The sequence below is a fragment of the Myripristis murdjan genome, chromosome 20 (assembly GCF_902150065.1).
Source record: "Myripristis murdjan chromosome 20, fMyrMur1.1, whole genome shotgun sequence".
In the NCBI taxonomy this organism is placed as follows: Eukaryota; Metazoa; Chordata; class Actinopteri; order Holocentriformes; family Holocentridae; genus Myripristis; species Myripristis murdjan.
In genome coordinates, this window is record NC_043999.1 from 13947108 (window position 1) to 13961387 (window position 14280).

The 14280-nt window shown below is 41.8% G+C and overlaps 2 protein-coding genes across 4 annotated transcripts; one reads left to right on the forward strand and one right to left on the reverse strand.

Moving 5' to 3' along the window:
- Nucleotides 1-66: 66 nt before the first annotated feature.
- On the reverse strand, nt 67-6333 carry usp12a (ubiquitin specific peptidase 12a). Its single transcript, XM_030078889.1, has 9 exons — nt 6046-6333; nt 4862-4942; nt 4535-4748; nt 3142-3377; nt 2859-2935; nt 2167-2250; nt 1883-2080; nt 1114-1192; nt 67-977 (listed from the first exon to the last, which is right to left on the reverse strand). Exons 1-9 carry the CDS (start codon nt 6091-6093, stop codon nt 876-878), a joined length of 1119 nt encoding a protein of 372 aa, XP_029934749.1. The 5' UTR covers nt 6094-6333; the 3' UTR covers nt 67-875.
- A 1039-nt stretch (nt 6334-7372) lies between these two features.
- On the forward strand, nt 7373-11276 carry rpl21 (ribosomal protein L21). Of its 3 annotated transcripts, none has more exons than XM_030078890.1 (6): nt 7373-7484; nt 8776-8854; nt 9010-9071; nt 9793-9905; nt 10576-10726; nt 11154-11276. In XM_030078890.1, exons 2-6 carry the CDS (start codon nt 8788-8790, stop codon nt 11241-11243), a joined length of 483 nt encoding a protein of 160 aa, XP_029934750.1. In that variant the 5' UTR covers nt 7373-7484; nt 8776-8787; the 3' UTR covers nt 11244-11276. The 3 variants fall into 3 exon arrangements, with proteins under 3 accessions (XP_029934750.1, XP_029934751.1, XP_029934752.1); XM_030078891.1 differs by lacking the exon at nt 7373-7484 and adding an exon at nt 7562-7678; XM_030078892.1 differs by lacking the exon at nt 7373-7484 and adding an exon at nt 7899-7923.
- The last annotated feature ends 3004 nt before the right edge of the window (nt 11277-14280 follow it).

Genomic DNA, 14280 nt, shown 5'->3' on the forward strand with positions numbered 1-14280 from the left:
AGTGCTGAGCTTCTATGAGTCATCAGTGCGCACCTGTGGGACAGAGACACACACGCACACCCAGGCCTGAATCTTACTGGCTTTATTTATTTTTCTTTGAAACAGAAAATGATCGCTTCACAACAGGCCTTTTCAAGCAAACCCTCACATTAACTTGCCAACACCTACAAAACGGTATCAAAAGTGCACCATAGTGTTAATACATCTTAAGCTCTAACATTTTCCAATGATAATATCTTCTAGTAATATTTATACAAATTCCATTCTGTACACTGTAGAAATACACAACCTGGTGTGCCCCATCTAAGACACTCATAAACCCCCACATCTTCTTCCTCCTCCTCCTTCTCCTCTCCACAAACCAAAAGATGATCCACTCCAAGTAAATCCCATTGCAGAATTACACTGTGAGGAGGGGGTGAAGACACCAGGCCAATATTACATCATATGAATTATTAAATACCCATTCACCCCACACCCAAGGCAAAAACCAGCAAGCCACTCAATACAGCCAGCCAACTTCTGTACAACCCTCATTCAATGTCTTTTTAAAAACAATTTTCATTCATCATTGCCACGGCTCATTGTCCCTGCAGCAGCAGCAGCGGTGGCAGCACCCAGCCAGAAAAAAAAGGAGGGGGGGTGGGAGTGGGGGGCAGGAGGGACATGGCCAGGAGGAGCAGCTGGTGCTTAGGGGAACTGTCCACGGCTGAGCTGCAGTACTGTGCGCGTAAAAGCACAGGTATTAATTACAGCTGTGCAGGCAGGTATGACACCACGCAGGCTGTTGTGGTGCATTTATGGTCCACTACTCCCCACAGACAGGGAACACAGCTTTTTTCCTGGTCGCTGCATGAAGCTGCTCTGCTCCTCATTTAGTCTCTGGACTGGTAAAAGAGGATGTAGCCTGACTCAGAGTTCTTGGAGATTTCAGAGGTGAGACCGTAGAATTCTTCTATGGCCTGGGCATCAATTTTCTACAAGAGAAAAGGGGAGAGATGATATTTAGCAAGTTTTTTTTTTTTTTTTTTAGACAAGAGCAACACTACAGTGAATAGTAAATCACAGTTGTGGCAAAACAGACAGAGCAATTAGTGATATTTTGGGGCTCACCTCTACAATATCATCGTCAAACAGCAACCAGAAGTCATGACTCTTCACAATGGCAATGTAGTGACCCCTGTTAGGACCACTGAAAATGAAAATATCATCTCAGTTAGAGAAAGTAAAATCTATCCCTGCATGCACTGAGTTAAACAGACAGATTGCCCGTTCACCACTGGATGAATGCAAATAGACAAACACGCTCACGTTCACACCTACAATCAATTTCGAGTCTGCAATACACCTAACTTGCATGTGTGAGGAAAATAACAACTGGAGGAAAGCCACATGAACACAACGAGAACATGCTGATTGAATACAGAAACAACTGATGCTGGGAACTGAACCCAGGTGAGTGTGTGTTGTCCCTCTTGATAAAGTTGCAATACAATTTGAATGAGTAAATCTCATAAAGCAATTTGCAATTTTCAAGTTAATCAAAAATGTCTGATAAAAAATTCCATATCAATTTTATCCTTGCAACAATGACATTCATTTCATGTAATTTTCACATAAACGTGCAATGTATATGTCAACTGTTGCTTGTAAATAGTGACTAGTCTGCATGCAAGGGGAAATGGTATCTTAAATGACAGAATTTGGTTGTGCATCGTGTTTTGCCTTCATTTTTAACCAACAGTCTTGTGGTGTGACTGAAGCTGAAAAGAGTCCTAAAGTGGCTAGGTCAGGGCATGCTTTTTAGATGATTTTAGGGTGTTGTTTTGAGGTAAGAATGTTTTGGCAGATTTGTTTTCAAGCAGTGTCTTATCCCACACACCTCCCACAATGCACCACCACAGCAACCAGGTCATAGAGCCTCTCAGGATTGGTGGCATCTCCGGAGGTGTTGAAGAGGCGGAGCTCCAGGGGGAAGACAACACGATAGGACAGCTTGGTGTAGCGCTGCAGCTGCTCCATGTACTTAAAGCGCTTCAGGTGCAGTGCCAGGATCATCGGCAGCTTCTTTACACGCATCCTGCATTACAAACATAAAAGTGCATCTGTGTTAAAAGTGGATCTATAATAAATGCCCAGACACACAAATAAATGCATCATACTGACCTTTTGTGTGCCTCCTGCTTGCTTCTACATTCTTCACAGTAGTATTTGTACTCACTGCACAGAGTCTCTGTGTTACTGAAGCCTCTGGATGGAGAAGGACAAAGCCAGACAAAAATTCGATTACATAGAAAGTCCTTATCTATAAATGATGGGTTCAATTTCCAAACACTGCATATTTTCTTCATGCAGTTTGGTCTGCAGCTTAGCCGCTGCATGCCATGCCATGTAATAGAGACTTTTTTTAATTTGAGGTTGAAGAGTTCCTTGAAGGTCAAGCAGAGCAAAACCAAAGAGTATCCTCAACAAATGTTTTGTTCATAGAGGAGCATTCTACCCTTTTTATTTGAATCACCATGCATGCACTCAATATTAAAACAAGCAAACAAAAAGAAAAAAAAAAATCTGTAAAATGTTACTATTCTGTTAGTTAAGAGCTCAAGGTAACTGAATAACCTCCATAATAAATCAGTAGTAGAAATCCACTGTGACATAAAGCAGGTTTTTCAAAGGTTTTGAATCACCACAGCAATGAGAGGTCCTTGATTATACGGCCATGGATCTGCATTAAAAAATATTAGGCTTACAGAGTAGTACGTAAGATTAGCTGCAGGGAGACACATGACTAAACATGCTACACAGTAATTAAACAATGCGTGGTGTTGCTACTTCTACATGCAGAGGTATTGCTCTACCTGAGGCAGTGTGTGATGGAGGTATTCTGTTCAACATCCACGGAAAGGTCCAGAAAGTCCTCGTCTTTGCTGCTTATCTGAAGAGAAAAGCAAACATCAAACCCAAGACAGTAGCCAGATACATCCAAGCCCTATTCTATTTTTTTTTTCTCCAAAACATATGTTTAAGGTGTACAAATCAGGGAAATCAGCAGCTGCACTGTTTGGATGGAATTGAGAGCTTGCACCAACAGGGCTGATGACCACTGGGGTAAGCCACTGAAACATGAGCAAGGAATCTTACTGTTTCACAGGTGAGGCAGCGCGTCTCATTGGTCAGAGTGCCCTGGAAGATTTCGTGGACCCAAGTGGGAGCAGGCGTAGCGTTGCTGTTGTTGTTCTGGGAGTCCAGTGTGCCATTGGCCAGGCGGCCGTTGGTCTTGTCCTGCTTCCTCTCCTCCTGCAGCAGATCAGCGATGGTGTTGAGCAGGTAGTTCAGGAACTCGTGAGCATCCTGCTGCATGTAGTTGTCAAACAGCTCTGAGACAAAGAAACAGAAAAGAAAACAAAAGATAATAAGAATTAAGATTCAGCTTCTCTACATGTTTCAGCAAGTTGGTCAGGAACTCTTGGATGTTCTGGGTGCTAGTTTTGCAGAAACTAGGTAACAACAAGACGCAAGCAATACTGAAGCAGTTGATAACATGATGATTTACCACTCTTCTCCGTTAAATCTCCTTCTACCATCTCACCCATCCTCATGCACCCACTGATGAACTCCCAAGGAAAAAAGGTCTTTCCATAGTTCTTTTCCAACCAGTGTCTCTGTTTAACATTGATCATTCTTTGGTCACATAAAAACCGTAACCCTAACAATTGCACTCACTAGTTTTGATTGCTTGTAATTGCAATGACTAAGAAATTTAAGTTTATTTTACAGATGTAGTCATTCTAATTTAGCAAGAACAACAGCATAATGCCAATGCTTAAAATGTAGATATTAATTGAAACATTTTGCCTTTAACTTCAGCTGCACTCTCCTACAATTACATACTCTAAGCAGTGTTGATTTTGTCAGCAGAAACTGTGACTAAAATATTCTCCGAACACGACATTTTTCAAGCAAATGACGATGACGAAGACTGACTAAAGCACCTTAATGAAAAAACAACTAAAACCCAAATCCTTGTGGCGAAGGCTGAAAATAACATAGATACAAAAAAAAAAAAAAAAAAAATCAAAAATCAGTTACCGATCAAATTTATTTTCTCTAGTATCTTGGTCCAACTGTATTTGTGCACAATGGATAAAAGTTTTTTGGCATAAGTGGCGACCCTGTCAATGGCCGAATTTGCTTTCTGTTTTTTGCACGGCACAACAATAACATTTCCACAAAATTCTAGCACCAACTACAGGCTTGCCTGTTTGCAGATCTATGATTGTTAAGGGGTAGAGTTTGGACAGTATCCTGTGTCATAAAAGCAAGCAATAGTGTGTAAGGCCTATACAGAAAAAGACTGAATTATGACTAAATTAAAATGACAGAACCAACAGTAACCAAACTAAAGCAAAATCCAATAACTAAAATGTGACTACCATTATTAGTCACACTGTGACTAAAGGCTAAAACTAGACTGGATAAAAAATGTGTCAAAATTAACACTGACTCTCAACAGAGCCCATCCGTTCCTGCTCACCATTCTCTTTGCGTAGTCGTGTGATAAACTTCTTGGGCGGTATGACGCCCACTTTCCTCTTCTGGTTGGCAATACTGTGGAAGAGGTCAGCCAGGCAGGTGAGGAGGTTCTCCTTCCGACGTGGCTGACTGCGGTACGCCAAGATCTTCTCCCGGAACGGTCGACAGAAGTACAGAGCCTGCAGCACCGAATTGCAGTAGCAGGTGTTCCCGAACTGAAAGGAGTAATGTGTATGACACAGAATCCATATGAGTCAGACAATTATGTATACACAATACAAAAACAAAGCAAAAACGTAGAACTACTAGAGCATATTTATTTACTTACATTAACCAGGCCGAAATAGTGCTCATTGACGGGAAACTGCTCAGAGCCAATCTCTTTCTCCAGAGCAGAGGCATTGGCGCCCTGCAAATGCACAGGAGCCAAACAATTCAATATGCACATGTTATAGGATATGCAACAAGCTCTGGTATTACTTTGGTGATAACAAAAATAAAACCACACAACACACTGCTGCTTATATCATCAAACAAGATGGGAGATGACTGGCAATCTCAAGGTCATTTATTGCTGAGAACAAATTTTATCAGATAACTAATAGCTTAAAGCTTAAACCCTGAGCATTTTTGAACCCCTACATTTTCCCTATTGGTACAATAAGTGTGCACAATAGTTTAAATGACAGTTGAAAATAATCACTCAAATAGCGTCAAACTGCCTGGCCAGTGCTCACACTCATCCAAATGTGATTTTAAACGCAACAAATCTGTGGGGGAGACGACACTGTGGCAAAATCACATATGTCAGAGCAGGATGTTTTCAGCTGCAGACGCTTACAGGATGAGTCCAGCTGGGTTAGTGAGTACTGCATATCAACAGTGTGCGCTTTCGCAAGATCAATTAATAGCGATTGTTGCCCCAAGCAATCAGCTTCATGTGGACATGGACCTGGAACAAGTCCACATTACAACTGCGCAGCTAACCATGTCGTCATTCCCTACGCTCATAATCTTACTTTGTAATCGGGCCAAGCCGTCGATCTAGGCTTTGTTGAACGGCTACGCTAAGCATTTGGCAACTTATCTGCCTGCTGATCTTAAGTTGGCTCGTCCAGCTGTTTGTTCCAGTTGTTGACGAGCACGGCTGGTTAGCTTGAGCGACGTTAGCTAGCTAGCTCCGGCTGCAGCAGGTGCACTGTCACCGGGCAGGATCCTAGCTGCACCGGGGCAGCGGCCACCCACCACAGCCGAACGAGTCGAGTCGTTAGGCGAGTGAAGTGAAAACAGCCAGGTGTCGGTCGGAAATCCCTCCAATATCGTTAGCAAGGCGAGCAGCGGAAAGCATAGTGGGTGGCTGCTGCTGGTCGGGAAACTGCTTGGCTAGCAGGGGGAGCAGAGTTGGTTGTTTTTGGTCATTTCACGGTTTGAGAAACGGACCGTTACGGACCAACGGCTGCCGTTTGACCCTACAGCCCAACTGACACTAGCGCGAGGCTGCCGTGTACTCACCATGGTACAAAAAGAGGCAAATTTAGAGACTGTCATTAGGATTTCCATTCGGCTAGCGCCATCTTCCAGCCAATCGCCGCGCGTAGGCGAGGACGGGGCTCCCTCGTGAGTGCACGCAGCGCTGCTCGGCTCAGCTCGCGACGGAAGGTCCTTCGTCTTGTCCTCGAGACGCTGTCTGCCGAGCGAGAGGGTTCAGTCTTGCGTACTTCCGCCTTCGCTTAAACCATAATATATGTTTGTTTACTATGAGAGATGTTTGTTTTTGTTTTGAGAGGATTTTTTAAAAAACCCTGGCAGGCTGCTGGTGGCGCTGTCACATCTGCACATCTCTGCTAATAATGAAAAAAAAAAAGTTTGGCTCATGCACTTGTTTGGCGCATGCGTGATGACATGTCTGGCAATCAATGTATAGGTTAACAAAACATGAAGTGGTGCAAAAGAGAGAAGAACAGCAAAAAGAAACAAACCTAACAAAAATGAGTAATAAAATAATAATTAACTTAAAAAACAAACAAACTAACTAATGTGAGCTAAAGGCAATAAACTCACTTAGAAAGACTGAAAATATTGCCTACATTCATTGTTTCAATTTTATGATGTTTATGAGGTTTTATGAGGAAGAAATCGTTGACAGGTATTGTTCAAGTTCCTTCATAAATACAACGATTTTTTTTCTGTAAATTTGCATTTGTGAATGTGGAGTTTGGCAAGAGAAAATTATCATTTGTGTTACTACAAACATAACAACCAAGTATAATGCTTTTGTAAAAAAAAAAAAAAAGAGCAAAATCTGAGAAAACGTTGTTATCTATAACATTGAAATTTCTAATATAGTATTTGATCAGTTTTAGGTGATACATTTTGCCAGTCAAGCACTACTGTCTGTAGAACCTGTGTGTGCTGTACCAAATGCAAAAAAAAAAAAAAAAAAGACACAACATAACAAAACACAAAAAATAATGTAAGATGCACATACTGTGGCTCATTTGGCTAATGTGCCTGAACATAGCACACGCCGTAGATCTGCACAGTGCTCCCAGTTTCATCTTGCAAACAGCAGAGTAAGTAAATCTCTCTCTTTTTTTTTTTTTTTTTTTTTTTTTTTTTAGAAATGTACGGAGTGCCCTGTCGTCTGCGCTGTCAGCAGGGGTAAACAAAGCAGCAAAACCACAAAGGTATCACTCACTACATCTGATCTGGGGAGTAGTTTATTTATAGTATCAGTGGCTGGAGTGTATTATAATCCGTGGACGCTTTGGTGACTCAGGGTCTGCCGGCCGCTGCGATTTCTCCAGTTTCACATGCATTTTTTTTTTTTTTTTTTTTTTTTTTTGTTCAGGCACTATTCTGGCATGCCTGAATTCATCTTTTACAAGGCGGAGTTTGGGGTCCTTCAATCTCTCTTTTCCGCCGCACCCGCCATCTTGTAGCGACTCGGGGTAAGATGTGCTCCGTGTTTTAAGATCATTTTTGCATTTATTGTAACAGCAACTACACACAATTAAACACATACAAACACCCAAAGTCCTGCTTCACATCCCGGTGTGTTTTTCCGCCCTCACCGCGGGTCCTGAGGGGAGAGAGGACCGTTAAAACCGAGCAGCGGCAGCGGCGGCGTGGCTCGGCTCTCCATGTGCGGCTTGTCTCCTCACTGGGCCTCAAACTCTCGATAGAAACACAACTTTCCTCTGACAGCACCTTAAACCTGCTGTATTTGTATCCGGTGTAGCAGCTGTTGTAATATTTGTTAGTCTTCACAGATAGATGTGCACTGTTGTAGAGAAAGTACCGACGGTGGGGACTAAGGACGGAAAACACGCACAGCTACTGGTTAGCTCAGTTAAAGTTGACGCTGGTGTTTTCCCAGTTTGCTCCCAGTTCTGTGTTTTCCTCCGCTTTAAACCAGTTTAGTAACATCAGAGCTGTGTTTCGTGTGTATTTGGATGTGTTGTTTCACTTGGAGCAGCTCTGAAACTGAATAACAGACTCCGTTTAACTTGTGTGACTGCATCTCGTTCACGCCGCTGCTGTCAAATTCATTGAACACATGGCAACTACACTCAAAATTACACTAAAATACATGTTACATATACATCAAGGCTGCACGATGTAGACAAAACTTCATACCGCGACATTAATGTGCAATATCTCGCGATACGATATGCATGAGCTCACACTTATTTGAAATGTTAAGGCTAGTAACAGTTAAAATGAGCCATTCTTCCCAAAATCTAAAAAAAGATAATACCAAATGGACATAGAAAATGCAGTTATTGCACTGTCTCAGGCTAACCCTTAATTTAATATCATCCATGTCATTGTCTTTTGAAATATTAATACCTCGCATGTTTGTATCTAGATAACAAAATATTGTTCTGCTCAAATATACACATCCTATTTTATAGATATTTTGCAGATACATGTCTTTAAATATAAAGTCTGTGCAAAGGTTCAAAGGTGAAAGTTCTATATATTTTTAGTATAGTTTTATCACTCTTATGGGATGTATAAAGGTTTTTCTTACATTCTTTGCATTGATTGACTTTACTTTTATATTTGTGTTTAGTTTTTCTAAAGATGTGTATTTCTTGTGGTGTATTTTGTGTAGTGTACTATTAATTCCTGTGCAATGTCTGGTCAACCTGCTGCTGTCACACAAGGATTTCCCAATTTGAGATCAGTACAGTACATCTATCTACCTGTCTCTAACAAGTGTGTTTCCTCCTGCAGTAATCAGGCATCATGACTAACACCAGAGGCAAGAGGAGGGGGACGAGGTACATGTTCAGCAGGCAGTTCCGCAAACATGGTGAGTTCATATTCAAGATGGCCCGATTCAACACCAGACTTCACTGTGTTTCATTAAGTTGTAGAGGAATGTCAGTATGTTATTTTCAGGCTCTTCACTTCAAATTGTGCAAGCTACAGTGTGACGTTACTCACTGCGCTGAATGTATTTTGCAGGACCGATTCCCCTCTCCACATACATGCGTATCTACAAGAAGGGAGACATCGTTGACATCAAGGTAAGAATTAATGGGTCTCATTGGTGTTTTATTGTTTCTCAGAGAGCATAACATCTGTCTCCATGGTGAATTCTGGCAGTGAAATGTTGCTTGACCTGCAAGCAAACATGCATACCTCGCAGAAAATGACTTGGGACCTTTTCTGTATTATGTTCACTGACATTTCTTGTAAGTCAGAAAAAGGAAATATCTGGGTTTGTCTGTTTGTCTGCATACCAAAATACACAACAGGCAGTGGAAATAAATGAGAAGTTGACCTTTCATTGAGTAAGTTGAGTAATTGTTGGAGTATATGGCAAATTGTTTGGCTGTAAGAATTTAGAAAGACATGAAGTTGTTTCCTTGAGAGGCTGAAATGTTTGATGAGCGAGTCAACATTAAAATGCCTGAAGTTCAAAAGACTTCAAATAGCTCACATTTATATAATAAATAAAAGCAAACACTGAACAGTAGTAGTAGTAGAACCATGGAGTAACTTTGGGTTTATGTTATTAATGCGCATTTTTATTGGGAGTTGAGCTGAACAGTGTTAAAAGTGGTGAAATGATTGTGCAGGGATGCAAACAGTGCGCCCAAAAGCGCAACTTGCTTTTTTCGTGGCCATTGGCCGGTGGTTCGGAAACTCCTCTCTTTTTTGAGGTCTTGCTGTTTGCATCCCTGAATTGTGTGACGTTTTGTTTCTTCATGCTTTTTCATTATATTTTGTAATGTGACTCTGTAGGGCACAGGTACCGTTCAAAAAGGAATGCCTCACAAGTGCTATCACGGCAAGACAGGACGTGTCTACAACGTAACTCAACATGCTGTGGGCATCATTGTCAACAAGCAGGTCAAGTAAGTATCGCATACTGTCTTTTTAATGTGATGGCATATTTTACATGATCACAAAGCGCCTTATTATTGGTCTGTGGTGACAAACAGTGACAACAAAACTGTAATTGACACTGTGGACATCCAGTTTTCTTGCTGCATGGCTGTCCTTTGTTTGGTGAGGCTTGTAAACTCAGTCGATGAGTACTAAAATCATTAATACTCCAGGTCAGTTTATTACTTTCTGTAGGTAAGTAGCTGCATAATAAGAGGGGTAATGTACTGCCAGCTGGTCATTAAACTAAAATAAACTAAAGGAAACCCCCTCTCCTGTTAGTTGGTCCTGATCACCCTGTCTTTTGTTGTAATGACTGGCTGACTGTACGTTATTCCTTTTTGTTTACATTTCTCTAATTTGCTTCAGTTAGAAAAGTTGGATGATAACCCCATCTTCACTTTGCCACCAGGACTGTGTGTTTATGTCCTCAGTGGTCATTCATGTGGGGAATAGTATTTATCCTTAAACATCCCAGTCTTACTGCTGTTTGAACTGGGACTGTGATGAGGAGACAGCACAGAGTTGCAGACGTTTAGATGTGTGATAAATACATGACTTGGATTGGCTGAGTTGGTTTGAATGTGAAGTGGTTTGCTTCACAGGATGTGAACGTATCTGTGCTTTCTGCCCTTACAGGGGCAAGATCCTGGCCAAGAGGATTAATGTGCGTATTGAGCACGTGAAGCACTCAAAGAGCAGGGACAGCTTCCTGCAGCGCGTCAAGGAGAACGAGAAGAAGAAGCTGGAGGCCAAGCAGAAGGGCACCTGGGTGGAACTGAAGCGCCAGGTATGAACTGACCCAAAATGGCTTTTCTTTAATTTTGGCTGTTGTGAAACTATTTATGCTTCAGTAGAAAGCCTTCAAGACGTAATGTTTTATTGAAGAGGAAGCTCAAGTGATTCTTGACCAAAATTTTGCCCAGGATTACATCATATTGAAGAGCAACCCAAGTCCTGATTTTGTTAAGAAATGAACGTCTTGAATGTCTGAAATTTGAAAGGAGAAATGTATAGGAATCCTGATTTTACTATTGATACTATGAATAAATGGAAGTGCAAAAAATTGTTTGGAAAGTCAAAGCCAACAAAGCAGCACAGACAATGTTTTACTTGTATACTGAAATCTTACCTGTCATAGTCCATATAATGTTCAGTCATATCTACCTCTCATCACCTAAAATTCATTGTCCTTTTATTTCTTTTTTTCTCTGCAGCCTGCTGCTCCCCGTGAAGCCCACTTTGTCAGCACCAAGAACAACGTGCCCCAGCTGCTGGAGCCCATCCCCTACGAGTTCATGGCATAAACTGCTGACCAAAATAAAAATGTTTGTACACATGCTGCTTGTTATGTGTTCATTCATAATCGGCATCTCTTGTATCTGCAGTTGGCAATACTGTGCTGCTGCTCAGTGATGATTCGCCTCCTTTGACTCACAATGAAATAAAATGCATATATTTCACCGGCGAACTGAGAGCATCCAGCAAGTCACAAGCATGCCAACATTTTGAGCCCCTATATCTTAAAAGTCTAACAGACATACCAGGTTTTCCCCTCTGCATCACTTGACTGTGTACATAGTGCCTCTGTAATGTGCTCACCTAATTAGATACAGGCAGGGTGACAAAGGAAAAACCAACAAAGTGTCTTGGTGAGGTGTGGGGTCACCAGAACAGCTTCAGTGTGCCTTGGCATCGATTCTCCAAGACTCTGGACCTCTCTTCCTAAAGCTGATAGTGTAGAGCATAAATCACCTATCTTAGAGGGTGAAAAAAATAAGCACTGGTTTACAGAGATGTGGAAAAAAGTGACCTTAGTCTTTTTGAAACCCTGAAATGCTTAAAATGATCATTTCAATTGAAATAAGTGTGACCATCCACCCCCTCCAGTGATTTCAAGCAGACCTGGCAACCTAATCTTGGGTCCACAAGGTGAGATGTGTAACAACTAATTACAGACAGCGACACAACCAATCCAGGCCCCTGATTAACCTGCACTGAGGACACATTGTGACTGGTGCAGATAATCACACAAGAGTCTTTTAAAGCCCAGTCGCCAACGGGCTGAGCAATATTAACTGTAATCCTGTTTTATTTTAGGCCCTAGTGTTTTTTGACTCGCATAGATTGCTGTTTTGCAGTTAATGCAGTAGATGGCAGTGTGCACTACACATGTGCCCAGCTCTGAATAAGCACTTTTATTTTACTATAGCACAATGGGAAAATGACTGTACAATCTATGGTAGTATTGAACTGGAAATAGATGTATAACAGAATGTCTTTCATGGCCTGAGCAGCAGATCTGACCACCCACGACTCAGCTGGAGTGAAAGATGAGAAGGAAAAAAAAAAAAAAAGCCAGTGTGTTCTTTAAATTTGATTAGTAATGGGGTGCAATAGCCATTTCTAAGTGATGGTGGACAGCAGAGGGCAGTGTAAGCAAAGGTAAGATCTTATTCCCTGGGTAAGAAATGGAGTGCAGTTTGTGTATGGTCAGGTGGGCTGCTCTGTGAAGATGCAAAAGGAAACTGAACTCTAAAACACTGAAATGTGATTTATCAGGTTCAGCTGCTGTATATGAACAGTCTGTCATGATGCAAGAGAGTGTGTGTGCGTGTTTTTGAGTAGACCACCCCTGTCCTGTCTGGAGGTGTGCTATTTAATCAGTGGAGGCTGAATGGCTGACTGGTTATGAGACAAATAGGTTATCTCATCCTACCTCAGTACTTTACCCAATATTTACACCAATTAGGACCAGTTTACAGAGATAGGGGCAGCAGCTGGGACGATGAAGTGTGTGTATGTGTGTGTGTGTGTGTGTGTGAGGGAAAGAGAGACCAGGACAGAGGAGGCTAACAGAAAATTAATGATCAGAGTAAGCATTATTTTTCATGTGGACATAGGTGCATCAGTAAGAGAATATTCTGTAAAAAGATAGAAATGCAGCTGAAAATATTTCACATGGTTACACCAAGTTTTTTTTTTTTTTTTTTTTGCCTTATAAAGAGGATAAAATGAGCGATAATCCCCCATTAGACCTCTGGTACCGTCAGAGATAAACATTGAGGGGTTGTGTCCCCCCCTCATAACCCCTGGGCTAAGGTCAGGGAATCTAGTCACAGGTCTTATCAGGACAGAGTAATAAGTACCCAACAACCCAAATAGATAATACCAGGAAACACAGAAAGCAAAATCAAATGCAATCAATCAATGAGTGGGTGGCAACTAAAGCCCTTGCTATTGATCGGCAGGGACTGGATTTAGGTTGTAGTGGTTAGATAAGGCAGGTAGTCTGTGCATTTTTGTGAATTCCCACAGCTTGCAGAAACTGAATGCATCAATTAAATGAACCGGGAACATGCATTTCTGCTGTATTGCATTGTGACACATGAAACCTGGTTTTGAATTACTTTGCCGCGAAAGATCAAATAATAATACCTAATCTAATCTCATTTAATCATCATTGGAGAACTTTACACCTTTTCATCAATGGAAGGTTACCTCACCTACCACAATATAATATTTGGCCTGCCTATACATCTACAGTAAGCCCTTTGTAGGTGTGTGTGTGAGTGATTTCACAGATAGACCGGAACGCCATGTGTGGCGCTGACTCATGGAAGTTACTGATTGAAGGAACAAAAAGTAAACAGTACGAGAGAGAGAGCGAGCGGGAGAGGGAGGAGGGCAGAAGGGGCACGAGGCTTGTGGATAAAAGCTGTGGAGCACTATGAACTCCTTAATCACACACGTTTGACACACACAGATTGAATCTGTCAGCTCACCCTGAAGCCCAGAGCAGCTGTATCGACCCTCTGCGTTACATATTAACCACACACACAAACACACACACAAACAGTAGATAATTAGATATGGACACAGAGAAGCTTGTAGCGCGGATGCAAGAGGAGTTGTATGGAAATGCAGTGCATGTAAAATTAGATTAAACCATATTATTACCTCATTAATGAACATTTTCTTTACTCATATAAAATAAAGAGGCTTTCAGTGGTGGAGAGTAGTATTTGTGTCTGTGAGGCGAGAGCAGGTGTGATCACATAAGTCCACATGGCCTCTGTATGTTTCTGATAGGCTGTGGAGGCCTGACAAAAGCACAAGGAAATCCCATCCCCGGCCAAACAGAGCACACAGTGTATCTCTGTGGGTTATAGGTGGGGTGATGGAGTCTGTGTGGCAAGGTGTAGGGCGTCGGGTGGGGGTATGGTTATACATACATAGATACAAAGCCAGCTGTATTGATCCAGTCCCTGACAGCGGAGGACCGGATGGGGAGAGGAGGAGGCTGATAACCATGTCAACTGACCCAGGCCTGCTTACCTGAAG

Coding starts and splice junctions, on each gene's coding strand:
- usp12a (XM_030078889.1), bottom strand. CDS start 6,093: ATGGAAATCCTAATGACAGTCTCTAAATTTGCCTCTTTTTGTACCATG. Junction 4,943..6,045: donor TTGCCTCTTTTTGTACCATG/GTGAGTACACGG, acceptor GTGCATTTGCAG/GGCGCCAATGCCTCTGCTCT. Junction 978..1,113: donor TTGACGATGATATTGTAGAG/GTGAGCCCCAAA, acceptor TTTCTCTTGTAG/AAAATTGATGCCCAGGCCAT.
- rpl21 (XM_030078890.1), top strand. CDS start 8,788: ATGACTAACACCAGAGGCAAGAGGAGGGGGACGAGGTACATGTTCAGC. Junction 8,855..9,009: donor CAGGCAGTTCCGCAAACATG/GTGAGTTCATAT, acceptor TGTATTTTGCAG/GACCGATTCCCCTCTCCACA. Junction 9,072..9,792: donor GAGACATCGTTGACATCAAG/GTAAGAATTAAT, acceptor GTGACTCTGTAG/GGCACAGGTACCGTTCAAAA.